The sequence below is a fragment of the Thamnophis sirtalis genome, unplaced genomic scaffold (genome assembly GCF_051295495.1).
Source record: "Thamnophis sirtalis isolate CommonGarterSnake01/CBP01778 unplaced genomic scaffold, rThaSir2_p1.2 scaffold_13, whole genome shotgun sequence".
NCBI lineage: Eukaryota > Metazoa > Chordata > Lepidosauria > Squamata > Natricidae > Thamnophis > Thamnophis sirtalis.
The window spans coordinates 4,860,869-4,885,472 of NW_028261393.1; the positions used below are offsets into that span (position 1 = coordinate 4,860,869).

General features: G+C 47.0%; 2 protein-coding genes across 3 annotated transcripts; both read right to left on the reverse strand.

Moving 5' to 3' along the window:
• Positions 1-1,562: 1,562 nt before the first annotated feature.
• On the reverse strand, positions 1,563-12,597 carry LOC148042915 (uncharacterized). 2 transcript variants are annotated; one of them, XM_087727623.1, is made up of 6 exons: positions 12,373-12,596; positions 9,024-9,389; positions 6,218-6,344; positions 4,357-4,401; positions 3,942-4,017; positions 1,563-1,771 (listed from the first exon to the last, which is right to left on the reverse strand). In XM_087727623.1, exons 1-5 carry the CDS (start codon positions 12,440-12,442, stop codon positions 3,945-3,947), a joined length of 681 nt encoding a protein of 226 aa, XP_087583749.1. In that variant the 5' UTR covers positions 12,443-12,596; the 3' UTR covers positions 1,563-1,771; positions 3,942-3,944. The 2 variants fall into 2 exon arrangements, with proteins under 2 accessions (XP_087583749.1, XP_087583750.1); XM_087727624.1 differs by lacking the exon at positions 1,563-1,771 and having other exon boundaries at positions 3,940-4,017; positions 12,373-12,597.
• Positions 12,598-16,710: 4,113 nt separating this feature from the next.
• Positions 16,711-24,068, reverse strand: LOC148042916 (uncharacterized). Its single transcript, XM_087727151.1, has 4 exons — positions 23,929-24,068; positions 21,150-21,536; positions 19,804-19,936; positions 16,711-16,943 (listed from the first exon to the last, which is right to left on the reverse strand). Exons 1-4 carry the CDS (start codon positions 23,942-23,944, stop codon positions 16,940-16,942), a joined length of 540 nt encoding a protein of 179 aa, XP_087583277.1. The 5' UTR covers positions 23,945-24,068; the 3' UTR covers positions 16,711-16,939.
• Positions 24,069-24,604: the final 536 nt, after the last annotated feature.

Below are 24,604 nucleotides of genomic sequence, written 5' to 3' on the forward strand. Positions count from 1 at the left end.
AACTCTCTGGAGAAAGGCTTTAAAATAAAGTTAAGTTTTCTTTATTCCTTGTGGAGCAATAAGGAACCTTTTCCAGGGAAGCGGCTCTCCAACTGCCAAGTGAGAGATAAACCAATTCTATCTCCTAGCTAGAATTGGCATGCATGCCACAGGTGGCATATGGAGCCGAGGTGACGCAGTGGTTAAATGCAGCACTGCAGGCTACTTCAGCTGACTGCAGTTCTGCAGTTTGGCTGTTCAAATCTCACCGGCTCAGGGTTGACTCAGCCTTCCATCCTTCCGAGGTGGGTAAAATGAGGACCCGGATTGTTGTTGGGGGCAATATGCTGACTCTGTAAAACCGCTTAGAGAGGGCTGAAAGCCCTATGAAGCGGTATATAAGTCTAACTGCTATTGCTATATTTGTTGGCACTCAAGCTGTCAACTGATTTTCAGCCTTCCGGAGGGTTGGAGATGGTGAAAAACAGCCCAACAGGCAAACTGGAAGTTCGTACTTCCGGTTGATCCATTGGGCCTGTGTTTTGCCTTGCCCAGGCTCCGGAGGCCCTCCTGATGCCCGAAATGGAAGACAATTGTTAAATAGTTTTGCCCCATCTTATGCTCTGATACGGGATATATGATATGATATGGGATGCAGTGGCTCAGTGGCTAAGACGCTGAGCTTGTCGATCAGAAAGGTCGGCAGTTCATCGGTTCGAATCCCTAGCGCCGCGTAACGGAGTCTGTTCCCGTGACTTACCCCAGCTTCTGCCCACCTAGCAGTTCGAAAGCACGTAAAAAATGCAAGTAGAAAAATAGGGAACACCTTTGGTGGGAAGGTAACAGCGTTCCGTGCGCCGAGGTGGCGCGGTGGTTAAATGCAGCACTGCAGGCTACTTCAGCTGACTGCAGTTCAACAGTTCGGCTGTTCAAATCTCACCGGCTCAGGGTTGACTCAGCCTTCCATCCTTCCGAGGTGGGTAAAATGAGGACCCGGATTGTTGTTGGGGGCGATATGCTGACTCTGTAAACCGCTTAGAGAGGGCTGAAAGCCCTATGAAGCGGTATATAAGTCTAACTGCTATTGCTATTGCTTCAGCATTTAGTCATCCCAGCCACATGACCACGGAGACGTCTTCGGACAGAGCTGGCTCTTCGGGTTTGAAATGGATATGAGCACCTAGAAAAAAACTAGCACATATATACAAGGGGAACTTTAACCTTTACCTACGATCTTTCTGGCGACAGTTATTAAGTGAACAAATGCAGTTGTTTACTTAGTAATACAGTTGTAAAACGAGTGTCTCCATTGACATTTCTTGCCAGGAGGTCACAAGAGTTGATCACATCACTACAGACACTGCAATCGCCATAAACACAAGCCAGTTAACAAGCATCCGAATTTTGGTCACCTGGCCTTGTTTGTAGGTGTGAAAAATGGTCCTTTTTTCAGTGATGTTGTAACCTTGAACGGTGATTAAATGAATGGCTTTACGGTTGAGGCCTACTCGTGATTTATGATTTCCCACAGTCCCGAGGGGGGATTAGGAGTAAAATTACAACACAAAAAGCATACACCACAATTGTCGTACAGTCAGGACTTTATTCCATCATGACACAGGAAGCTACTTTGCTGCCCCTGGGATTTTGGAGGGTAAAATGTTGTTGCTTAAGCATGTGTTAAGATGGCCTTGGCTTCCCAGATGGATGGAATTCCCTTTTCTTGGATGGAAAGCTGCAAATTCCACGGTGCTGGTTGAATTCGAACCATTTGGGGTGTTTTGTTTTTTACCTGAAAAGAAGAACAAATATCAGAGCACAACAATTACACATCTTGATTAAGACCAACCTATGAAGCGGTATATAAGTCTACTGCTATTGCTTCCAAAAACCAGTGGTGATTTCTTTTTAAACCACTAAAGGGCAACCTCATTTCAAATTTTCCTACCAAGGAGTGGGGGAGCGTTTCTCAATCTGGCCACTTTAAGAGGTGTAGATTTATATAGTTGAGCAGTAAAACACATGGTGACTGTACTCTGTTTTGTGTGGTTCTTTATATAAACAGAATTTCTAACACTTGGTCACTTTAAGACCTGTGGACATTAACTCTCAGAATTCTCCAGCCAGCTCCTCATGCTGGCTGGGGAATTCTGGGACTTGAAGTCCGTCCCTCTTAAAATGGCCGGACTGAGAAACACTGAGAACCAAAAGATTCTCAATTCTAACGCCAGGAGTTCTGGCTGAAGTTTGACTTGGTGGCTATTGATAATATTCAGGGAGGCAGGGCCTCACCAGTGTCATGAGGAAAAGAAAAGAATTTTTAAAATAATTAAAAAGGCTAAGGTAGTTGCTGCCAGACTCCAGACTCACAGTGACTCTGAGTCTGCTTAGTGCTAACTGTAGGGGGAGGCGAGAGAACTATGGGCCTCCTTTGCATAAGGAATTTTTCGCCTCTTAACCTTTGCTCAGAGTTAAGCAAGGGTTAAAAGGTGAAAAATTCCTTATGCAAAGGAGGCACATGATTCTCCTGCCTCCTGATCTGGGAGCAGCAAATCATGCCTTGCAGCCTTGCCTAAGTAAGTTGTTTTTTATTTAATTTTTTACATTTTCATCATGGCGGGCGGACAAGAGGAGAGTTGAAATCCACAGCTGGAAAAAGAATGTGGATCGGACGGAGGGAGGGGGGGGGATTCAAAATTATTGTAATTTAATTTGTAATTTTTTATTCTGAGGTATTTTTGTTTGTGTGTTTGTGTGTGTGTGTGTGTGTGTTTCTTTTGGGGGAGCGAGGCGGCAGAGCACGGCAGTGGCAGGGACATTCTTGCCGCTGTGTCCAAGAGGCCAGGCATCTCGCGTTTATGTCCGCCATAAACGCGAGACGCCTGGCCTGTTGGACACAGCAGTGGCGGGGGGAGGAATGGGCTGGCTGGGCTGGCTGGCTGGGGAGGGGAGAATCATGGCCGCTCAGGCCCTGGCGGCAGGGCTTTAAAGTCCTGGCACCGCGTCCGCCATAGAGTGGGTCCCAGTCCTGCTCTACGGCGGATGCGGCGCCGGAGCTTTGACGCGGCTTTCGCACTTGCCTCACCGGCCATGAAGCTCACCGCACGTCACTGATAATATTGATAATAGCCTAATTATGTCTTAACAAACAATTGAGGAGTCTGGAAGACCAACCTTCCAAAAACCAGAGGTGATTTTTTTTTAAACCACTGGGGGAGCAACCCCATTTCAAATTTTCCTACCAAGGAGTGAGGGAGCGTTTCTCAATCTGGCCACTTTAAGAGGTGTGGAATTATATAGTTGAGCAGTAAAACACATGGTGACTGTGCTCTGTTTTGTGTATAAACAGAATTTCTAACACTTGGCCACCTGTGGACATTAACTCCCAGAATTCCCCAGCCAGCTTCTCATGCTGGCTGGAGAATTCTGGGAGTTGAAGTCCACCCCTCTTAAAATGGCCAGATTGGAAAACACTGAGAATAAAAAGATTCTCAATTCTAACGCCAGGAATTCTGGCTGTAGTTTCACTTGGTGACTATTGATAATAGCCTAATTATGTCTTAACAAACAATTGGGGAGAGGAATGCTAGTTCTTGACTTATGACTACAACCAAGCCCCAAATTTATGTTGCTAAGTGAGTTTTGCCCCATTTTATGACCTCTCTTGCCACAGGGGTTAAGTGAATCACTGCAGTTGTTAAGTCAGTAACAGGGCTGTCAGGTGGCTTCCCCATTGATTGTCAGAATGTGATCACATGACCCCGGATTATTTCAACCGTTATAAGTACATGCCAGTTGCCAAGCATCTGTATTTTTCATCGTCGTAAGTCTCTCTCTGTTTTGCCATTGTAACTTTGGTCACTAAAAAAAGTGGTTGTAAGTCCAGGACTACCTGTATTCCATTCTTAGTCAATGTATGCAGGTATTAAGAAAGATAAGCCCCAATACTTTGAAGAACTAACCCATCACATTTTATTTCCTTCTGCGTCTGGATTCTGGCTGCCTGCTACTGCTTGGTTCCCCTCCTTATTCGCTGATCTACGGGAACAAAAGGATTAGTTGAGGTGTACACTAAGCAGGAATTCCTTCAAACGAGCAGCGAGTTATTTCTTTCCCTTTGTTCCTTTCCCCCAATATTTCTAATTTTTTCTCCCAGGCCTCCTTAAGATGTTCTGGCCCATCTCCCCAAACCCAACAAACCCTCTGAAGTGAACTCAAATATTCCTTTATTAGGAGAACCAGGAGCCCTGGGAAAAAGTTCCCACTTTATCAGAGGACTCTAATAAATTTATTTCAGTGACCTTTTTTACTCGGTTGCTTATTGGGAAAGGTAAACTGAGGCAGCATCTTGGGTCAGATTTAGCCACTAATACTTACGTATCCTGGGCTAGTGAGTCTCTTGCTGCTTGTGTGGTTCCACTCCTAAGGAGAGAAGGAATAGAAGGAAGAGAGAGATAGAGGGAGGGAGGGAGGGAGAGAGAGGGAGAGAGAGAGAGAGAGAGAGAGAGAGAGTGAGAGAGATAGAGAGTGAGAGAGAGAGAGAGAGAGAGAGAGAGAGAGAGAGAGAGAGAGAGAGAGAGAGAGAGATGGTGTTGATTCCACAAAATGCCTTTAGATGTAGGAAATGAACAGACTGAGACTGAGGGAGGGGTCAAAGGTGCTATCAGTCTCAAATCCTTTTGCTCCCCCAAGAAATCAAAGTCCAACCGTCCTTGAATTCCAATTCTATCGCAATTTGCTTTGACCGTTAGTAGTTCAGATTCTTGTAGGGAACTTAAGCTTTATAGCCATCTGAATTGCCCAGATCTCCTGAGTTCCCTGGCTTATGATATTTGAATTTCTCAGGCCAAACAGTTAATCAATTTCTTCAGATTCCTCCAAAGGAAGACGTTCAAAAATATCTCAAGGGCAACTCAATAATGAAAAATAGGATGTCTCCCTATAGCCCTTAGCTTCCTTGCTTTTGAGGTGATTTCTAACATTTCTTTCTTCAAACACAGAGGAAATAGAAGGAATTACCTTCCCTATTCAACTGTAGATTTGCAATGTCCCAGAATTATGGCAACCAGCTGCAAAATTCTGGGAATTGAAGTCCTGTAGTGGTATTCCTAGGGGATGCGGTGGCTCAGTGGCTAAGACGCAGCAATTCAGTGATTCGAATCCTGAGCGCCGCGTAACGGGACGAGCTCCCATTACTTGTCCCAGCTTCTGCCAACCTAGCAAGTCCCAGCTGATCGGAAAGACATGGGAATTTTGCAGTAACCTTCCCCTGGAGTGGGGAGGGAATGGGGATTTTGCATCTTTCCCCTGCCACGCCCACCAAGCCACGCCCACCAAGCCACGCCCACCAAGCCACGCCCACCAAGCCACGCCCACATAACCAGTAGTAAACATTTTCGAATCCCATCCTCGGTCCAGGCATGTCAAACTGAAGGGCCGCAGCCCACGATGTGGTCGGATCCAGCCCCCAGGGCCATCCTGGGAAATGTAAGGCTCCCGCCCGCATCGCTTCAGCCAGGTCTACCCAGTGCGAAGAGGCAACACTGGGCCAGGAGTTTGGGGAGTGGCGTCAAGCTGGCCATGCCCACCCAGGTGGCCAACCCCTCCCCGCGAGGTCAACCACAGCCCTGACGCAGCCCTCAATGAAATTGATGTTGACACCCCTGCGTTAGTCGCTCAGACTCCAGATTTTCCCTCCCTTTCTTTGTGTTTTTCCCGGTTCCACCACAAAAGCGCGTAGGACAAAATCGCGCTCGACAAAAGCGCGCTGTGACGTCATCACAGTGCGACGAAAAAGATCGAAAAATGTAAAAATAAAGCGAAAACCTTACCCTAAGCCCCCCAAACCTAACCCTAAACCTAACCCTAAACCTAACTCTTAACCTAACCCTAAACCTAACCCTAAACCTAACCATTAAAGTAACGAAAAACCTAACGCTAACCCTTATCCTAACCCTAACGCTAACGCTCTAAAGCTAACCCTAACCCTTAACCTAACCCTAACCCTAACCCTAACCCTAACCCTAACCCTAACCCTTACCTTTATGTGAATCGGCTGGCTTTAATTTAATTTTAATTAATTTTTATTTGAATTTTTCGATCTTTTTCGTCGCGCTGTGATGACGTCAAAGGCGCGATTTTGTCGATTGCGCTTTTGCCGTCCGCGCTTTTGACGGGTCACGGTTTTTCCCAACGTTTAAAGCTGGATCTGTTTAAGGTAAGGAGGAGTTTACATTACCTAAAAGGAGTTCCTTTCATTTGAAATGCCACAAGGCCGACGATCAGCATTAACCCAACGAGGGCAGCCAAGGCAATAGCCATAACAATTCCTGTGCTCAGAGCTTTCTTCTTCGATGGCTCTCTTTCTGAAGACACAAGAGAGAGACAACCGAAATGCTTTAGAGGTAGTCCTGGGCTTACAATGATTCATTTAGTGACTGTTGGCAGTCCCCCAATGGCACCCAACAAAATGGGACCAATTTCCATGCTGACAACAGTTGTGGTGTCCCCGTGATCACATGACTCACCGGCATGTGTTTATGACGGTTGCTGGAGTTATGACGTGATTCCCTCTTGCAACCGTCGGATCAGCCAAGTCAATGGGGAAGCCAAATGCACTGAACTGCCGTGATGCTCCCTTAACAACTGGAGCGATTCACTGAACAACGGTGGCAAGAGAGGTCGTAAATGGAGGCAGAACTCTCTTCCGTCTTACCCAGTGATGGAAATTTGGAAATTTGTGGTCCTAAGTCAAGGACTATTTGCATTATGATTTTTGGCCATGTTGGCTGGGGAATTCTGGGGAGTTGAAATCCAGGCATCTTAAAGTTGCTCAGGTGAAGAAAGGTGCTTTATCTGTTTCATCAAGGGAAGGGTAATCTTTCATTCAATCCAAATCAGCTTTGGAGCCGCACAAACCCTCATCCTTCTCACTAATGGAGGAACCGGAAACCATAATCCACTGAGTGAAAAAGGAAAGTCCTCTTTCTCCAGATAGCTACGGATTGGGGTGGGGTGGGGTGGGGAGGTGAGTTTGGACTGGGACATTCGTGGAGCAATCGGAAATTATCTAGAGCAGGGGTGTCAAACTCAAGACTCGTGGGGGTGCTTAAATCTGGCCCGTGGGGCCGGCCTGCAAATATCAAAGGACCAGGCTGCGGTGCCTCTGCTGGCCAAAACGGGCCATGCGGAGGGCCACGTGCGCCCCCCCACACACACAGCCCGTTTTTGGCCTCCACATCCTCCTGCAGCACTCTGCTGGCCAAAATTGGGCCGTGAATAGGCCCCACGAGGCCGCGGCGTGGCTTGTTTTTGACAGCAAGAGTGCTTCTGGACGCCGGGGAAGCTGAAAAATGAGATGTGTGTAGGGGCCTCCATGTGGCCCGTTTTCAACCGGAAGAGTGCTGCTGGAAGTGTCGGTCCCGTTTCCCTCCCCCTCTCCCCCCCCAGCCCACAGAGGAGAACCACAACGCTGATCGGGCCCTTGAAGTTTAGCCCAACAATTGGCTATTGACACTGTTGTCTAGAGGGCAAAGGTTGACTCAGCCTTCCGTTCTTCCGAGGTGAGTAAAATGAGGACACCCAGATTGTTGGGGGCAACTAGGCTGACTCTGCAAACCACTTAGAGGGGGCTGTGAAGCCCTGTGAAGCAGTATATAAGGCTAACTGCTATTGCTATCTGTTGTGGCCCAGCAGGAGCTGTTGAAGCTGCAAACAGACTCCGACAGCGAGGGGCCCTATGAGTCAGCTCTGGAAGATGTGCAGGACCCTGGACAGGGTTCAGACTCCAAGCAGGGACCAGAGAGTCTGGTTAGCCACCAGGAGGCGCCCGAGGCATGGAGCAGCGGTGAAAGCCAAAGGGAGTTAGTCCCTGACGTCAGGCCCTGGAGCAGTGGGGAGGAGCTGAGGGAGTTGGTCCCGGACGCCAGGCAAAGGTTGGCAGATAAGTGCCGACAGCAACTACGCAGATACAGAAGATAATTGGAGCCAGGTGGTTGCAATTAGGCTCCTCCCAAGAGAGTATATAAGGAGAGACTTTGGGAGGAGACTGTTTGCAGGATTCAACTAATATACCAAATGCTGGAGAAGCTCTCGTGTGTATTTCTTATCTTGGAAGTCTGGATTGCTGCCAACATCTTGTCAGTGTGTTCATTTGCTGTGAATAAATTGTCTAGCAGTAATCTTGTGTTGGAGTGGGGAGGGTCAGAACAGCTATCTATATGCATTAAATGTATATAGATACAAGGTGGCGCAGTGGTTAAGTGCAGCACTGCAGGCTGACTGCTAGATCAGCAGTTCAGCGGTTCAAATCTCACCGGCTCAGGGTTGACTCAGCCTTCCATCCTTCCGAGGTGGGTAAAATGAGGACCCGGATTGTTGTTGGGGGCAATATGCTGACTCTCTGTAAACCGCTTAGAGAGGCCTGAAAGGCCTATGAAGCGGTATATAAAAATCTGCTATTGCTATTGCTATCTATGTACAGTATCTACCATATCTACCGCGTCTGTCTGTCTGTCTGTCTGTCTGTCTGTCTGTCTGTCTGTCTCTGCCTGCCTGCCTGCCTGCCTGCCTATCCATCCATCCATCCATCCATCCATCCATCCATCCATCCATCCATCCATCCATCCATCCATCTATCTATCTATCTATCTATCTATCTATCTCATGTATCATATTAAGAGCCGAAAGTGGTGCAGTGGTTAGAGTGCAGAACTGCAGGCTACTTCTGCTAACTGCCAGCAGCCTGCAATTTGGCAGCTCAAATCTCACCAGGCTCAAGCCTTCCCTCCTTCCGAGGTGGGTCAAATGAGGACACCCAGATTGTTGGGGGCAACCATGCTGACTCTGTAAACCGCTTAGAGAGGGCTGTAAAGCATTGTGAAGCAATATATAAGTCTAAGTGCTACTGCCATTCTTGGAGGCAGCCTTAATTATTTCTCCTTTAAACAAGTCCAATAATTCCAGGAACAGCTGAGCCAGACTGAAAACAAGTGTAAACCCCCCCCCACAAAAAAAACACCCCACCAGTAAATGTGTGAATTTACCTGTTGTGACTGTTAAGAATACTTCCCCGAACATGGTTTTTTTAGGGAGTTTCACGAGTAACCCGTAGATGGCCATGTCTAAATACGAAACATTTTTGATGACCAGGACGCAGTCTTGCAATGGCATGTGGCCAGAATGATAGCCAAGTAGGGTCTCGAGGGTGTTGTTTGACGGATAATACCGCACGATTTGTTGGTAAGTATCGTTTTCCCCCCTAGACCACAAGCAGTACTCGGTGGCCTTCGGGGGCTTTTCAGGAGTGAACTTGACATCCTGCCCCTCTGTAGGAAACCGTGGTGTGGCGATAATTTCAAAATCCCTATTCTGAGCTTGGATGAAGATAAAGTAGGAACTCACAAGATGAGCTGCAAAAGAAAAAAGCATTCAACATATCTGTCTGTCTGTCTGTCTGTCTGTCTACCTACTTACCTATCTGTTCTGTTCCCCCTTCTCCGCTCGTTAACAGACGACAGGCAGACAAACTTAAAAGGAACTCACTTTATCAGTCCTCGGCTCAGACTGGCTGCGAGCCCAAAAATAAACATAGTCTCTGACAAGAATATAACAGAATGCAAAACAAAACTCTTACAAAACAATTCACTTCTCCAAGTGTCTCCTTGAATCAGGGTTACAGAAAGCCAATCACTTCTCCAAGTGTCTCTCACAAACCACGACCGATGAATGATGAACGTTGACTCCTGCAACCAGGGCGTGGCACCATCCGTCCTTTTATCACCAGAAGACCCACTAACGAGCCCCAGCTGCATCGGTAATCTTGCATCCCGAAAAGACTCACAGGAGACGTCTGCTGAGTAACAACACCTATCTACCATATGTTTCAGAGTATAAGACGCACCTTTCCCCCCCTAAAAGAGGGTGTCAATTTGGGTGCGTCTTATACACTGAATGTAGACCCGCCCACCCACCGTCCGTCCCCCCCCTTTGGCCTCTGCCTCCCAGCAATTTACCTCCGTGCAGAAAACTGGGAAAATGGGGCTGGAGGAGGCTGCAATAGACTATAGCAATCCCTGCAGCCTGAAGCAGCTGATGATCGGGAGGCCCTCTTAAACTGAAAGTGAAAGTTGCTGTTTGCTCTCCTGGAGGCAGAAGCAATTTTTTTTCTTCTTCTGCTAATCAGGCTGTTTGCTGTTTGCTGCAAGGAGTTTAAGTCAATAACTATAAATGCCTATAGAATGTTCAAATTATTAGAGCTTATTTGTTAAAGGCTGCTTTATTACTGTTCTAGCTTAACAAAATGAAGAAGCTTTTTAAAACAAATGCTTGATCTGAAGAGGCCCAGGGCTTCTTTTAAATAGCAGAGAATAACTATGCTTCCAGAAAGCCACATCAATTTTAACAGCATCTATACAAGTATAGTCTGAAATGTTAACACCACAAACAGTGTATATCATCTTACTGTTTGCTGTTTGTTGCAAGGAGGCAAATTGCCGGGAGGCAGATATTTCCCCCCCCCCCTTGTTTTCCTCCCCAAAAGCTAGGTGTGTCTTATACTTCAGAGCGTCTTATACTCCGAAAAATACGGTATATAAAAATGGCACTCTGTGTGTGTGTGTGCCAGCATGACTCTGGAACGCCTCTGGAATGACAGGGGAGGAAATGGTACAAGGCAGTGGTGGCAAACCTTTTAGATATGTGCATGCCCAAGAGGAAAGATGTGCGCGCCCATGCGGATGCGTCCGTGCGCGGACATGCGCGTATGTGCAGCAGAGACCCAAAAGATCAGGTGGGCCAGCAGGAGGGGTATAGGGTTTCCTGCGTGAACAGGGGGTTGCACTAGAACAGGAGTCACCAACCTTTCGGACCTCAGGGACCACTAAAGTCATATTTTTAAATCCTGCGGACCACTAATATGAATTTTTAAAGAGATAAATAGTGTTTAATGCAGTATAAACAATGCAAATAATTTTCCTGCAGACCACCAAAATTTTCTCATGGACCACTGGACTAGAAGACCTCCGAGGTCCATTTTCGCTCTAAGATTCTATGACATACATAGATAAGATACATGTGGTAGATAGACAAATAGGCAGAGAGAAAAAGAGAGGGGGGGAGATAGATAGATAGATAGATAGATAGATAGATAGATAGATAGATAGATAGATAGATGATAGATCGATAGATAGATAGATAGATAGATAGATAGATAGATAGATAGATGATAGATCGGTAGGTAGATAGATAGATAGATAGATAGATAGATAGATAGATAGATAGATAGATAGATAGATAGATAGATGATAGATAGGTAGGTAGGTAGGTAGGTAGGTAGGTAGGTAGGTAGGTAGGTCGATCGGTCGGTCGGTCGGTCGGTCGGTCGGTCGGTCGGTCGGTCGATCGATCGATCGATCGATCGATCGATCGATCGATCGATCGATAGATAGATAGATAGATAGATAGATGGATAGAATTCAGCAGGTTCTGACAGGTTTTGGAGAACCGGTAGTGGAAATTTTGAGTAGTTCAGAGAACTGGCAAATTACACCTCTGGCTGGCCCCAAAGTGGGGTGGGCATGGAGATTTTGCAATATTTTCCCCCTGGAGTGGGAAGGGAATAGGGATTTTGCAGTATCCTTCCCCTGTCACACCCACCAAGCCATGCCCATAGAATTGGTAGGGAAAAAATTGAATTTCACTACTGGATGGATGGATGGATGGACGGATGGAGAGATAAAGATGGAGAGATAAAGATAGAGAGATAGAGAGATAGAGAGATAGAGAGATAGAGAGATAGAGAGATAGAGAGATAGAGAGATAGAGAGATAGAGAGATAGAGAGATAGAGAGATAGAGAGATAGAGAGATAGAGAGATAGAGAGATAGAGAGATAGAGAGATAGAGAGATAGAGAGAGAGAGAGAGAGAGAGAGAGATAGAAAGAGATAGAGAGATAGAGAGATAGAGAGAGAGAGATAGAGAGATAGAGAGATAGAGAGATAGAGAGAGAGAGAGAGAGAGAGATAGAGAGAGAGAGAGATAGACAGACACACAAACACAGAGAACAACAAATTGTCCAAGTTTTCCCCCTTTCCCCAATAAGCAACTGTTGGGCTAAACTCTTGTTTTCTTTGTACTCCTTTTAGTGCAAAGGCTGCTCAGAGACCATAATCAAGATATTCCATTTGGTTCCACGATGAGCATCAAAGAATACTTTCCACTCCGATTACCCCAATGGTCATCGCCTTAAAATACAAGGTGCTCGTCCCGTTCCAAGCAGCTGATTGCTCCATTGAGGGTCAGGGCACTCTAGACGTTCTCCAGCGTCCTTCTCGATCTCCTGACCCCTAACGGTTGCTATCCCAGACTTTGCTCCCCAGACCCCCCGATCAGACCTGTGAGAAGCCAGACCAGCCGGGATGTCCTCCGTTCTGATGGTTGCTTGCGCTTGGGCAGAGACGCCATGATGTTCTTAGCGGATGGATCTAGGACAAAAGGGCTTGTGACATGCTGGGAGATCCTCAAAGGGCCCAGCCAGGTGCCTCAGTTTCCCCCTTGTCTTTTGCCTACCCTGTCAGTGACTATACAGGGAGAGCCCTGCACTCCTGCTTCCCTCCCTCAGCCTACCTCACTGTCAGCCCCTCCCACCATTCCTTTATGAGCTCTCAAGGCAGAGGACGACGTCACAAAGACGCCAAGAGACCCATTGAGAGGAATGAGTGACTCTTGTTCCTTTGGGCCTGGTCCGATTCTCAATTCACGGAGGAGAGATGCTGGAGGGTGGGGAGCCTCCCGAGCAGAGGTGGGTTCCTACCAGTTCGCACCTATTCGGTAGAACCGGTTCATCAAATCTACCGAACCGGTTAGGTTCCACCAGTGGACCCGGAAAGCAGGCCACACCTACAGAAGAGGTTCCAAACTTTTTTGAAACCCACCACTGGTGGGTGTGTAATGTCCCGCAGTTATCTACGCATTAATAATGATCTAGTAATATTTCCTTATACATTTTAGGGACCTTTCCTTACATAATTGGTGTTTTCTTTCATACTTTTGGATTTCTAATTTCTGTTTCCGTTAGTTGGCAATTGCTAAAACCAATCCCACGTGAAAAAGTATTCAAAGCCTTCTTGATTTTAATTGTCAATTTATTTATTCCTGCACATTGTAATATTTATTCATTTACATATCTCTGTTTTTCCACTGTTGTGCAAACACAATTCCAGCAGCTGCTAACATGTGTAAAATTAAATATATATTATATATTCCTTTTCAAATAGCCAACAAAATATTTCTGGTTTTAATTCCATATCTTGCTTTACGATTGCTTCTAACCACTAACTTCTGAATAGCTACTTGGACCGACCTAAGTACTAATTCATAATTTCATATCCGGTCACATGGGCGGCAAGCCACTCCCATCCAGTCACATGGGTGGCAAGCCACTCCCATCCGGTCACATGGGCAGCAAGCCAATCCCATCTGGTCACATGGGTGGCAAGCCACTCCCACAAAGGAGGCCACACCCACAGAGTAGATTCCAACAATTTTTGAAACCCACCACTGCTCACGAGTATGTTCCCCCTGATGGAAATGGAGAAGAAGTCAATTAGGGTCCCAACGGTGCTTTTTCAAAAGGCCAATGGACCTTCTTGGTTTTGCCTGGAAGAGGTGTCGCTTCTCAACCAAGAAGCTTCCTCAGGTTCTGAATGAACGGTGGAGGATGGAAGGGTTTATATTTCTCTCAGTCATCTGGTCGTTTGCGGTCTTCCTGAGAGTCGTTGAGGCCACTTGGAGGTTTATCTGCGCCCTCGGGGACACCTGAATAGAGCCAATGGGTGTGGCATCTTCTTGGAATTAGCGAAAGGACTGTGTCAGGATGCCAAATAGCATCCAAAAATAAATCACAGTCCGAGGCAAAGGATTCCTCAAAGTGTTCCAACTTGTTAAAAGAGCCATGTTGGCACATCTGGGAAAACCCAAATCTGAAAGCTTCCCGGTTTCCCCCGCCTAGTTGAAAGTTCAAGATCTTGCCCCCACACCCACAAGTCCAATCTTCCACTGCCATGCTGGCAGTTCCACTCATCCGGAACAAGTCAGGAGCAATGCAGACAAAGGATGACCTTGGCTTTCTAGAAAGAATTTTGTTATGGCTACATGTCATCTAACTCTTTGCTAATCATTTAGAACACATAGCAAAGAACAACCGAGTTGGAAGGGACCTTGGAGGTCTTCTAATCCAACCCCGGGCTCTAGCAGGAGATCCTATACCATTTCAGACAAAGGGTTGTCCAGTCTCTCTTTGAAAGCTTCCAGTGATGGTCCAGCCATAACTTCTGGAGGCAAGCCATCCCGCTAAGTTGATTGTCCTTACTGTCGGGAAATTTTTCCTTGCTTCTTGGTTGCTTCTTGATTAATTTCCATCCATCGTTTCTTGTCCTGCCTTCAGGGACTTTGGAAAATACTCCTTCGTTTTTGTAGGAGCCCATCAAATATTGGAACACTGTTGTGGCTTGGTAGGAGTCTTTGGAGCTGATATCAGACTCTGACACAGAAACCTCCTGTGAGTGGTTTCAGGATGCTCACAGGAGAGGATAACAAGCAGCTGTGGCTCGTTAAGGATCTCCTCCTGCTGATAAAAGACTGATGGTGCCACGCCCTGGTTGCAGAAGTCAACGTTCTCCGTTCGTGTGTAACCATTGAGAAAAGCATTTGGATAAGTGTCTTGATTTAGGTAATTCTGTTTTGTATTAGTTTGAGTGAAGACTTTTGCCAGAGCCTTTTATCTGTGTTTATTTTGGGCTCGCAGCCAGCCCGAGCCAGGACTGATAAAAACATTCCTTTGCAAGCTTTGTTTGGCTTTCGTTTCTGAACGAACAAGGTGAGGGTCAGAACAGAACACTACTATCATATCTCCCCTAATCCAGGGAGGAAATCATCCCGGTTCGGCCCGGCTCAACTGAACCGGCTCGGATGATTGGCATCAGTTCTCTGAACCGATGTCAAAATTCCCTGGTGGCCCCGCCCACGCCTGCCTGGTCACCCTATCGCCACTCATCTCTTCCAGCTGCTGGACACACCCACCCAATCCAAATGTTTGCTCCTCCCTTCATAGCTGTGGCCTTCACATAAGGCATGAAAGTCAACCGGGTGACTATGAGCCAATCATCAGGAGACTGGAAGTTCTAGTCTTGTCTTAGCCATGAAAGCTAGATGGTTGCCTTTAGGCTGGCCATTCCCTCTCAGCCCAACCAGTGGTGGATTCTTACTGGTTTGGACCAGTTCGTCCGAACCGGGAGTGGTATGGCAGCCTGGGTCGCCGGAACCTGCGGCAACCCAGTCCTGCCACGCCCCCGAGCTGTCAGCGTCGCCATCTTGTTTCCCAGTTCTGCGCATGTGCAGAACGATTTCTATTGAACTGCACATGCGTGCGCAGCGCATCCAGTGCACATATACGCACGAAGAAACCGGTGGTAGCGCCAGCTGGAAGCACCCCTGAGCCCAACCCGCCTCACAGGGTTGTTTTTGTGAGGGAAATAGAAGGAGGAAGAAGGTGTGTTGGATAGATTCACTGAGTTTTGAGTTTTTCGTAAGAATAATAAAGGCGAGATACAAATGAATAAATAAAAATAATGCAAACAGCCATAGAATAGCTGCACCGACGAGCCCAGAAATTGAGCAGTGAACAAGTGAAAAAATAATCAGTTATTGAATTAGTTATTTTTGCCCTTATTAATCTTCTAGTCCTCAAGGAATATGTGAGTCCTTCTCTCAGCCCTTCTTAACCTCTCAATCTTGGTCACATTTGATAGGATGATATACGATCTCTAAAAAGTATTCCCCGTAAAATATAATGTTATATTTCCAATATTTTTCCAATATTATAGAAAGCGTTTGAAAGATTGGGGGTGGGGAGAGAGAGACGTGACCCGTCAAAACCGCGTTCCACAAAAGGGCGGTCGACGAAATCGCGTATGTGATGTCATCACAACGCGACGAAAAAGATCAAAAAATTGAAATAAAAATTAAATTACAGCAAGCCGATTCACATAAAGGTAAGCGTTAGGTTAAGGGTTAGGGTTAGGGTTAGGTTAAGGTTAGGGTTAGAGCGTTAGCGTTACGTTTAGCGTTAGGTTAAGGGTTAGGGTTAGGTTTAGAGCGTTAGCGTTATGTTTAGCGTTAGGTTAAGGGATAGGTTTAGGGTTAGATTTAGGGTTAGGTTTAGGGTTAGGTTAAGGGTTAGGTTTAGGGTTAGGTTAAGGGTTAGGTTTAGGGTTAGGTTTAGCGTTAAGTTAAGGGTTAGGGTTAGGTTTAGAGCGTTAGCGTTATGTTTAGCGTTAGGTTAAGAGTTAGCGTTAGGTTTTTCGTTAGGTTAAGGGATAGGTTTAGGGTTAGGTTTAGGGTTAGGTTTAGGGTTAGGTTAAGGGTTAGGTTTAGGGTTAGGTTTAGCGTTAGGTTAAGGGTTAGGGTTAGGTTTAGAGCGTTAGCGTTATGTTTAGCGTTAGGTTAAGGGTTAGCGTTAGGTTTTTCGTTAGGTTAAGGGATAGGTTTAGGGTTAGGTTTAGGGTTAGGTTAAGGGTTAGGTTTGGGGGGGTTAGGGGAAGGTTTTAGCTTTATTTTTACATTTTTCGATCTTTTTCGTCGCGCTGTGATGACATCACATACGCGCTTTCGTCGACCGCGATTTTGTCGTCCGCGGTTTTGTGGTGGAACCGAGAGAGAGAGAGAGTCAGGAGGGCACCAAAGGATGTTTTAATTCATCAACAGGTATGAATAATGTTTTGGCCCTGGGGCCCAGATGTTCATAAAGGCAGCTGTTGAAGGAGCCATTAAAGTACGCTTGTTGGTTTCCCGGTAATGCCCAGGTAGGTGGGATTCATTTTCTTCGGGAAAGTGGGAGTTGGGAAATCCATGGTTGTGCTCCAAACCTCCGTGTTACTGCAACTTGGGGTCAAGATCCTTCTTCTACCTGAAAGAGAGTCCGCCTAGCATCAGAACATATTAACGCAGAGTGGAAGCGCCCAGAATCTACTCTCTTTATCTGCCAGGACCTGGGAGACGTCTATGTCTAAGCCAGAATTTATCTTGCTAGCAGGGATGATGTTACCTAGTTTGGTCATGAAACGTCTGTAAGAAAACAACAAGCTAAGAGAGAATCAAGGACCCCACACTCATTGTCCTTCTCCTTCCTCCTCCTCCTCTTCCTCCTTCCCTTCCTCCTCCTCCCCCAGTGGTGGGTTTCAAAAAAAAATTCGAACCTACTCTGTGGGTGTGGCCTCTTTTGTGGGAGTGGCTTGCCGGCCATGTGACCTGGTGGGAGTGGCTTGCCGGCCATGTGTTTTCTTTCTTTCTTTCTCCCCCCCCCCCGTCTCTCTCTCTCTCTCTCTTTCCTTCCTTTTGTCTCCCTGTCCCTTTTTCCTTTTTTTCTTTCATCTCTCTCACACACTTTTTCTTTCTTTTTTCTTTCTTTCTTTCTTCCTTTCTTTCTCTTTCTGTGTGTGTGTGTGTGTGTGTGTGTGTGTGTGGTGGGTTTCAAAAATTTTCGAATCTACTCTGTGGGTGTGGCCTCCTTTGTGGGAGTGGCTTGCCGGCCATGTGACCTGGTGGGAGTGGCTTGCCGGCCATGTGTTTTCTTTCTTTTTTTCTCCCTCCCTCTCCCTCTCTCTCTCTCTCTGTCTCTGTCTCTCTTTTTCCTTCCTTTTGTCTCCCTGTCCCTTTTTCCTTTTTTTCTTTCATCTCTCTCTCACTTTTTCTTTCTTTTTTCTTTATTTCTTCCTTTCTTTCTCTTTCTCTCTCTGTGTGAGTCTGTGTGTGTGTGTGAGAGAGAGAGAGAGAGAGAGGGAGGGAGAGGGAGGGAGGGAGGGAGAGAGAGAGAGGGGGGGGGGTTTCAAAAATTTTTGGAACCTCTTCTGTAGGTGTGGCCTGCTTTCTGGTGGAACCTCTTCTAACCGGTTCGGTAGATTTGACGAACCGGTTCCACCGAACTGGTGCGAACAGGTAGGAACCTACCTCTGCCCTCCCCCTCCTCTCCACAACCCCCACTTCTTCTTGCACTGATGCTGTTACTTCATTGGGCCATGAAACATCTGTGGAAAACAAGCAATCTCACAGAGGATCAAGGACCCCACAGTCGTCCTTCTCCTCCCTCTCTCCCCTCCCCTTCCTCTCCTCAAATCTCACTCCTTCTTGCACTGATGATGATGATGATGATGTTAGTTGGGTCATGAGAGGCCTATAAGAAAACAACCAAGCTCAGAGAGCCCCCCCCCACAGTCTTCCTCCTCTGCTCCTCCTCCTCCTCCTCCTCTCCATAAACCCAATTCTATTGTAGCACTGATGATGTTACTTAATTGGGTTATGAAATGTCGATAAGAAAACGAACAAGCTCAGGGATCACCAAGGATCCCACAGTCTTCCTCCTCCTCCTCCTCTGCTCCTCCTCCTCCTCTCCATAAACCCAACTCTCTTCTAGCACTGATGCTGTTACTTAGTTGGGTCATGAAATGTCTATAATAAAACAACCAGGCTCAGAGAGCACCCCAAAGTCTTCCTCCTCCTCCTCCTCCTCCTCCTCCTCCTCCTCCTCCTCCTCCTCCTCCTCCTCCTCCTCCTCTTCCTCCTCTCCATAAACCCAACTCTATTCTAGCACGGATACTGTTACTCAGTTGGTAAGTCCTGAAACGTCTTTAAGACAGCAACCAAGCTCAGAGAACACCAAGGACCTCACGGTCTTCCTCCTGCTGCTGCTCCTCCTCCTCCTCTCCACAAACCCCACTCTCCTCTCGCACTGATGGTGTTACCAGTATGGTCCCGAAACGTCGATAAGAAAACAACCAAGCTCAGAGAGCACCAAGGACTCCACAGTTCAAGCCCGAGCTACAAGTATTCTTTTCTATTGCTATCTAACTCTGCTTGGGGGACCAGATTTCGCTGGCTGGCTGGGGAATTCTGAGAGTTGAAGTCCCCCAGTGGCCAAGGTTGGATACCTCTGTTGCAAGGTATTGCATCTAGAGTTTCTCCAATAATTTCCCTTCCAGGGGTGGGTTCCTGCCAGTTTTAACCTCTTCCACAAATCTACTGTGTTGTTTAGAACCGGTTCCAACTCCCTCCCCCCTGCCCGTCCGCACATCATCAAGATGAAGAGCCAGAGGAGGAATTCTGGGAGTTGAAGTCCACAAGTCTTAAAGCTGTCAAGTTTGAACACCCCTGGGTTTTTTTTTCTAAAGGGTTAGGGTTGCAAGGGTCCTGTAACTTGACAGCTTTAAAACTTGCGTGCTTCAAATGCCAGAGTTCCTGAGCCAACGTGACTGGAGGAGGAATTCTGGGAATTGAAGTCCACAAGTCTTAAAGCTGTCAAGTTTGAACACCCCTGGAGGTTTTTTTTCTAAAGGGTTAGGGGTGCAAGGGTCTTGTAACTTGACAGCTTTAAGACTTGCGTGCTTCAAATGCCAGAGTTTCTGAGCCAACATTTTGGTTGCTAAGCAAGAGTGTTGTTAAGTGAGTTTCACCATATTTTACAAGTTGGCCACGTCCACCCAGTCACATGACTGCCAAACCACTCCCACTCAGTCATATGGCTAGCAAGCCACTCCCACCCAGTCACATGGCCGGCAAGCCACTCCCACAAAGCAGGCCACACCTACAGAAGAGGTTCTAAAAAAAATTTGAAACCCACCACTGTTCCCTTCCCATCGACTTGGGTGTCCACAAATTTGGGTGGGTTTTCTTTTTCTTTGCTTGTTTTTGTTTCCGCGGTCCAAGCGAATGGCGGGACGGCTTTCTCGAGAAGATGCCTTCGAAAGAAACAATGCGCAAAGCTCAGCTCTTACCTCTTGGCGCTGTCTTTCCATACTTGGTAAGAGACCAGGCCTACCACCAGTGCCGTTCCCACCAGGCACGCCACAAAAATGACGGCAATCGATCCGGGCGATAAACCTTTCCGCTTCTCCTTTTCGTTGTTTTCTGAAGAGACAAGGAGAGCCATCTTGAAACGAAGACGTTCCGAGCGGGATCCTTGGTTTCAACGCCCTCCCTTTTCCTCCGTGATCCCCAAATACCCGAGTGAATCAACTAGGGACGGGATGGACTTGTGCAGATTCCCCCCCCCCCCCCCCGGCAAAGGAGAAATCTGATCCTGGGTTGGAATCCACCTACTCTCATTTTCCCCAGAGCATCTTTCTGACCTCAAATCTCAGATGTAGGTGGAGACGTACGAGAGAAGATTAAATAAAAAATAAAAGGCTGTCGGGACCCACCAGCAGAGCAGGCAGCAGATTTGGACAGTGAGGAGGGTTGGGGAGGAACCTGGGCCAGTCCTGGAGTCTGGGGAAGGCTCAGATGAGGGCTCTGTGTCGGAGGCAGAGAGGGGGCCAAGGCTGTATGTCAGTTATCAGCTGCCTTTGGAGTCAGAGATCAGAGAGGCAGAAGAACAGTAGGAACCTGTTCTCAATGTCCTCATGCACAGAGTCGCCAGACGAAGGGAAGAGCTAAAGAACAGGGGTCGACTTGGGAGTAAGGCCACAGGTGGATGATGAATGGCCCCTTCCAGAGGAAATAAAAGAGGAGCGAAAGTGGAGTGGAGTTTGCAGGAGAAATTTGGTTCATTCCTGCATTCTTGACAAGTACTGCTGCCCCGAAGAGGGGGTTAGACTAGAAGACCTCCAAGGTCCCTTCCAGCCCTAGGTTTCTATGAATGCCAGTTGCCAAAGGAGGAGGTCAGAAGGGAAATTTTTCAGATGCTAGTCTGATCAGTGACAAGGGGGCTCAATAGCTAAGGCGCTAAGCTTGTCGGTCAGAAAGGTCGACAGTTCGGCGGTTCGAATCCCTTGTGCCGCATAACGGAGTGAGCCCCCGTGACTCGTCCCAGTTTCTGCCAACCTGGCCGTTCAAAAGCGTGCGAAATATGCAAGTAGAAAAATAGGAACCACCTTTGGTGTGGAAGGTAAGAGCGTTCTGTGCGCCTCCGGCATTGAGTCATGCCGGCCACATGACCCCAGAGGCGTCTTCGGACAGCGCGGGCTCTTCGGCTTTGAAACGGAGATGAGCACCGCCCCCTAGTGCTCATTGGGAATGACTAGCAACTTATGCGCAAAGGGACCCTTTACCTTAATGTCAAGATGGCCAGTGGGAGAAATCTAATAAATCTATAAATAGAACAAACAAATAAATAAATTACCTTTTATGACCAGTAAGTATATCTTCCCAATTGCTGTGCTATTGCTCGCATTCCTCCTTAGAACATATATGTCCATATCTGACTTGCTAACATTTTTGATGCTCAGGGAACAATCCTTGGCTGGTATATGCCTTGCGCTGTAAGCGGCTTTTTTATCTAGCTGAGGAGCTGGGCTTAATTTATAAACCAAGATGTCTTTGTAAGTGGCTTCTTCCCCTCTGCCCCATGCACAGGAATAGATTTTTTCCGAGGTGTTCTCGGGCCTGAGAATGACAGTAACACCCACAACTGGAAATTCAGGCTCTACGTTGATTTCGACGGTAGCATTTTCAGTAACGTTTGGAGCTGCTTGGATGAGCCCCAGGTAGCAGGAACTCAAGATGCAGGCTGAAAAAAAAAAGAGGGTGGAAAAAGAGAATGAAGAGGGAAGAGGTCAGGAGGAAAGAAGGATTTGAATAAAGGATTAAAATCTCCCAAAGATCCAGCAGGGAACAACCAGAGGCCTGGGAAAGAGCTGAGATTCCCATCCTCAAAAAAAAAAGAAAAGAGGGGGAGGTATTCTGGAAACGACAGACCTATTTCAGCCTGACATCAATATTTGGGAAATTCCTGGAAGAAATAATTCATCAATGGACAGCTGGAAGCAAGCAAAGTTATAACCAGAAGCCCAGTTGTGGGATTCAGCCAATTCGCAACTATTTGGAAGAACCAGTTGTTAACTTTCTAAGGAGTTCGGAGAACCAGTTGCTGGAAGAAATCACCTTTTGGGTTTTTTCTACTTTCCAGGGCTAATCCTGTAAGGAAAGCAGGAAGGAAACATTCTGGTGTTGTTTCTAGCCTAATCTTTATTGCCCTGCTTACAGAAACTGCCTCTCCGGTTAACCCTTATTCCATTGTCACAGCTAAGGCGAAGCGCCCATCGACCTGAGTGATGTTGAGTTGGCCAGGCCCACACAGTCACATGACCATTGAGCCTCGCCTACCCAGCTGGTCATTAGGGCAGAGAATTGGTCGTTAAATTATTTGAATCCCACCACTGCAGAAGCCAACATGAGTTCCATCCAACTCTGTTATCTTGTTCTAAATAGAATCATAGGCCTGGAAGGGACAATACAATACAACACAATAGCAGAGTTGGAAGGGACCTTGGAGGTCTTCTAGTCCAACCCCCTGCCTAGGCAGGAAACCCTATACCATTCCAGACAAATGGCTATCCAACATCTTCTTAAAGACTCCCAGTGTTGGGGCATTCGCAACTTCTGGAGGCAACTTCTGTTCCACTGATTAATTGTTCTAACTTTGGAGGTCCTCTAGTCTAGTCCACCGCTCAAGACAAGAGACTTCTATCTAAATATCCTATATGTTTTTTAAACTAGAAAGCCAAACCCTTGAAAAAAGAAGGCTGAAGGGAGATGGGGAAGCATTTTAACATTTTTCAAAATAGCAATAGACTTGTGTACCGCTTTATAGTGCTTTACAGCCAGAGGTGGGTTCCTACCAGTTCACACCTATTCGGTAGAACCGGTTCGTCAAATCTACCGAACTGGTTAGAAGAGGTTCCACCAGTGGACCCGGAAAGCAGGCCACACCTACAGAAGAGGTTCCAAAAATTTTTGAAACCCACCACTGGTCCTTGGATATGATTATTCTACACTATCATGCTCCTATTTATAAAACTCAGTGCCTCTGTGAAAGGTAAGGATGACTACTGCGTTTGTGGTGCAATCAGAACATTGCGTGTCTTGAAGTTGTTTTAATGCAAACCAAAGATGCCTTTTAAAAAACAAGTTTACATCATATTCTTATGCTGTGTGTGAGGTAATTTAAGGTGGTTCTGACAAGTGTCGTCGGCATCTTCATATCCGGTCACATGGGCAGCAAGCCACTCCCACAAAGGAGGCCACACCCACAGAGTAGGTTCAAACAATTTTTGAAACCCACCACTGTTTACAGCCCTCTCTAAGCGGTTTGCAAAGCTGGCTTCTTGCCCCCAACAATCTGGATCCTCATCTGACCCACCTCGGAAGGACAGAAGGCTGAGTCAAGCTTGAGCCGGTGAGACTCGAACTGCCAAATTGCAGGCAACCGGCAGTCAGCAGAAGTAGCCTGCAGTACTCCACTCTTACCACTGCGCCACCATGGCTCTTAAAATAAAAATATCCTTCAATATCTTTAAGATCTCATTGTAGTAACAGATTAATGGTCGGCTGCTTGTATTCTGGGCATGTAGCCTTTTTGGTAGCTGCAGCACACCATGTGCAACGCCATGTACATGGAACACACTTCATGAGCACAAGGAGAAGACACCAAAATGGCACAACAACGTCCCAAATCCAATAGATTTATGAAACTTACATTGTTAGATTTAGGGTTAAAAAAATAAACAGAAAACTAAGAAAATAGCAGTAACAATACCACTTAGACTTATATACCGCTTTACAGTGCTTTCCAGCCCTCTCTAAGCAGTTTATAGAGTCGGCCTCTTGCCCCCACCAATCCGGGTCCTCATTTGACCCACCTCGGAAGGAGGGAAAGCTGAGTCAACCTTGAGCCTGGTGAGATTCGAACTGCCAAATTGCAGGCAGCCGGCAGTCAGCAGAAGGAGCCTGCAGGACTGCGCTCTGACCACTGGGCCACCACGGCTCCTAAACGCCCTTTCAGAAGGAACGGAGAGATGGAATCTCTGAGGGACACAACGCACTGTGTATTCTTACCCTGGCACTTGCACCCCTCCCATCCAGAAGAAATGTGTGGCTTTCAACCAATATGAACTGCCCACCTAGGATGGAATTCATGGCTTGTCTTCCAATGCAATCTCGGTGCCCAAGCAGAACGTTACATCTTCCGTTTCAGTCAACCGCAGCCCACCTTCCAAAGGTCTCCAGTCCCCAGCATCAGGTACCTCTGGTTGCTACCTCTCTCCCCACCAAGTTTATTGCAGTGCCATCTCCCAGGTAACTGATTAGGTCATAAAGCCGAAGGATGAACCAAAGAGGAGAGGGGAAATTTGACTCTCTGGTCAGTGTTTCTCAACCGTGGCGACTTTAAGTCCTGTGGACTTAAACTCCCAGAATCCCCCAGCCAGCTGTGCTGGCTGGGGGATTCTGGGAGTTGAAGTCCACAGGACTTAAAGTCGCCACGGTTGAGAAACACTGCTCTTGGTCATGGATTCTTCTCAGACAGCTGAACCTGACCTCAGGAATGCAGCATCCAAAGCCTTCTACAAGGACACTTATTTTAAAATCTCAGGAAGGGTATGATGTGTTAGATGACTCCCAGCGGTGGGTTTCAAAAATCGTTCGAACCTACTCTGTGGGTGTGGCCTCCTCCTTTGTGGGAGTGGCTTACCACCCATGTGACCGGATTGGGAGTGGCTTGCCGCCCATGTGACCTGATATGAAGATGCTGACGACACTTGTCAGAACCACCTTAACTTCCCTCACACACAGCACTGG

Excerpts from the sequence above, each read along its gene's own strand:
- LOC148042916 (XM_087727151.1), bottom strand. Across the intron at positions 19,937-21,149 it reads ATACTTACTGGTCATAAAAG|AAAACAACGAAAAGGAGAAG; the intron begins GTAATTTATTTA and ends TTGTCTCTTCAG.
- LOC148042915 (XM_087727623.1), bottom strand. The coding sequence starts at position 12,442 with ATGGCGTCTCTGCCCAAGCGCAAGCAACCATCAGAACGGAGGACATCC. Across the intron at positions 6,345-9,023 it reads ATTCTTAACAGTCACAACAG|AAAGAGAGCCATCGAAGAAG; the intron begins GTAAATTCACAC and ends TTGTGTCTTCAG. Across the intron at positions 4,018-4,356 it reads GACTCACTAGCCCAGGATAC|ATCAGCGAATAAGGAGGGGA; the intron begins GTAAGTATTAGT and ends TTGTTCCCGTAG.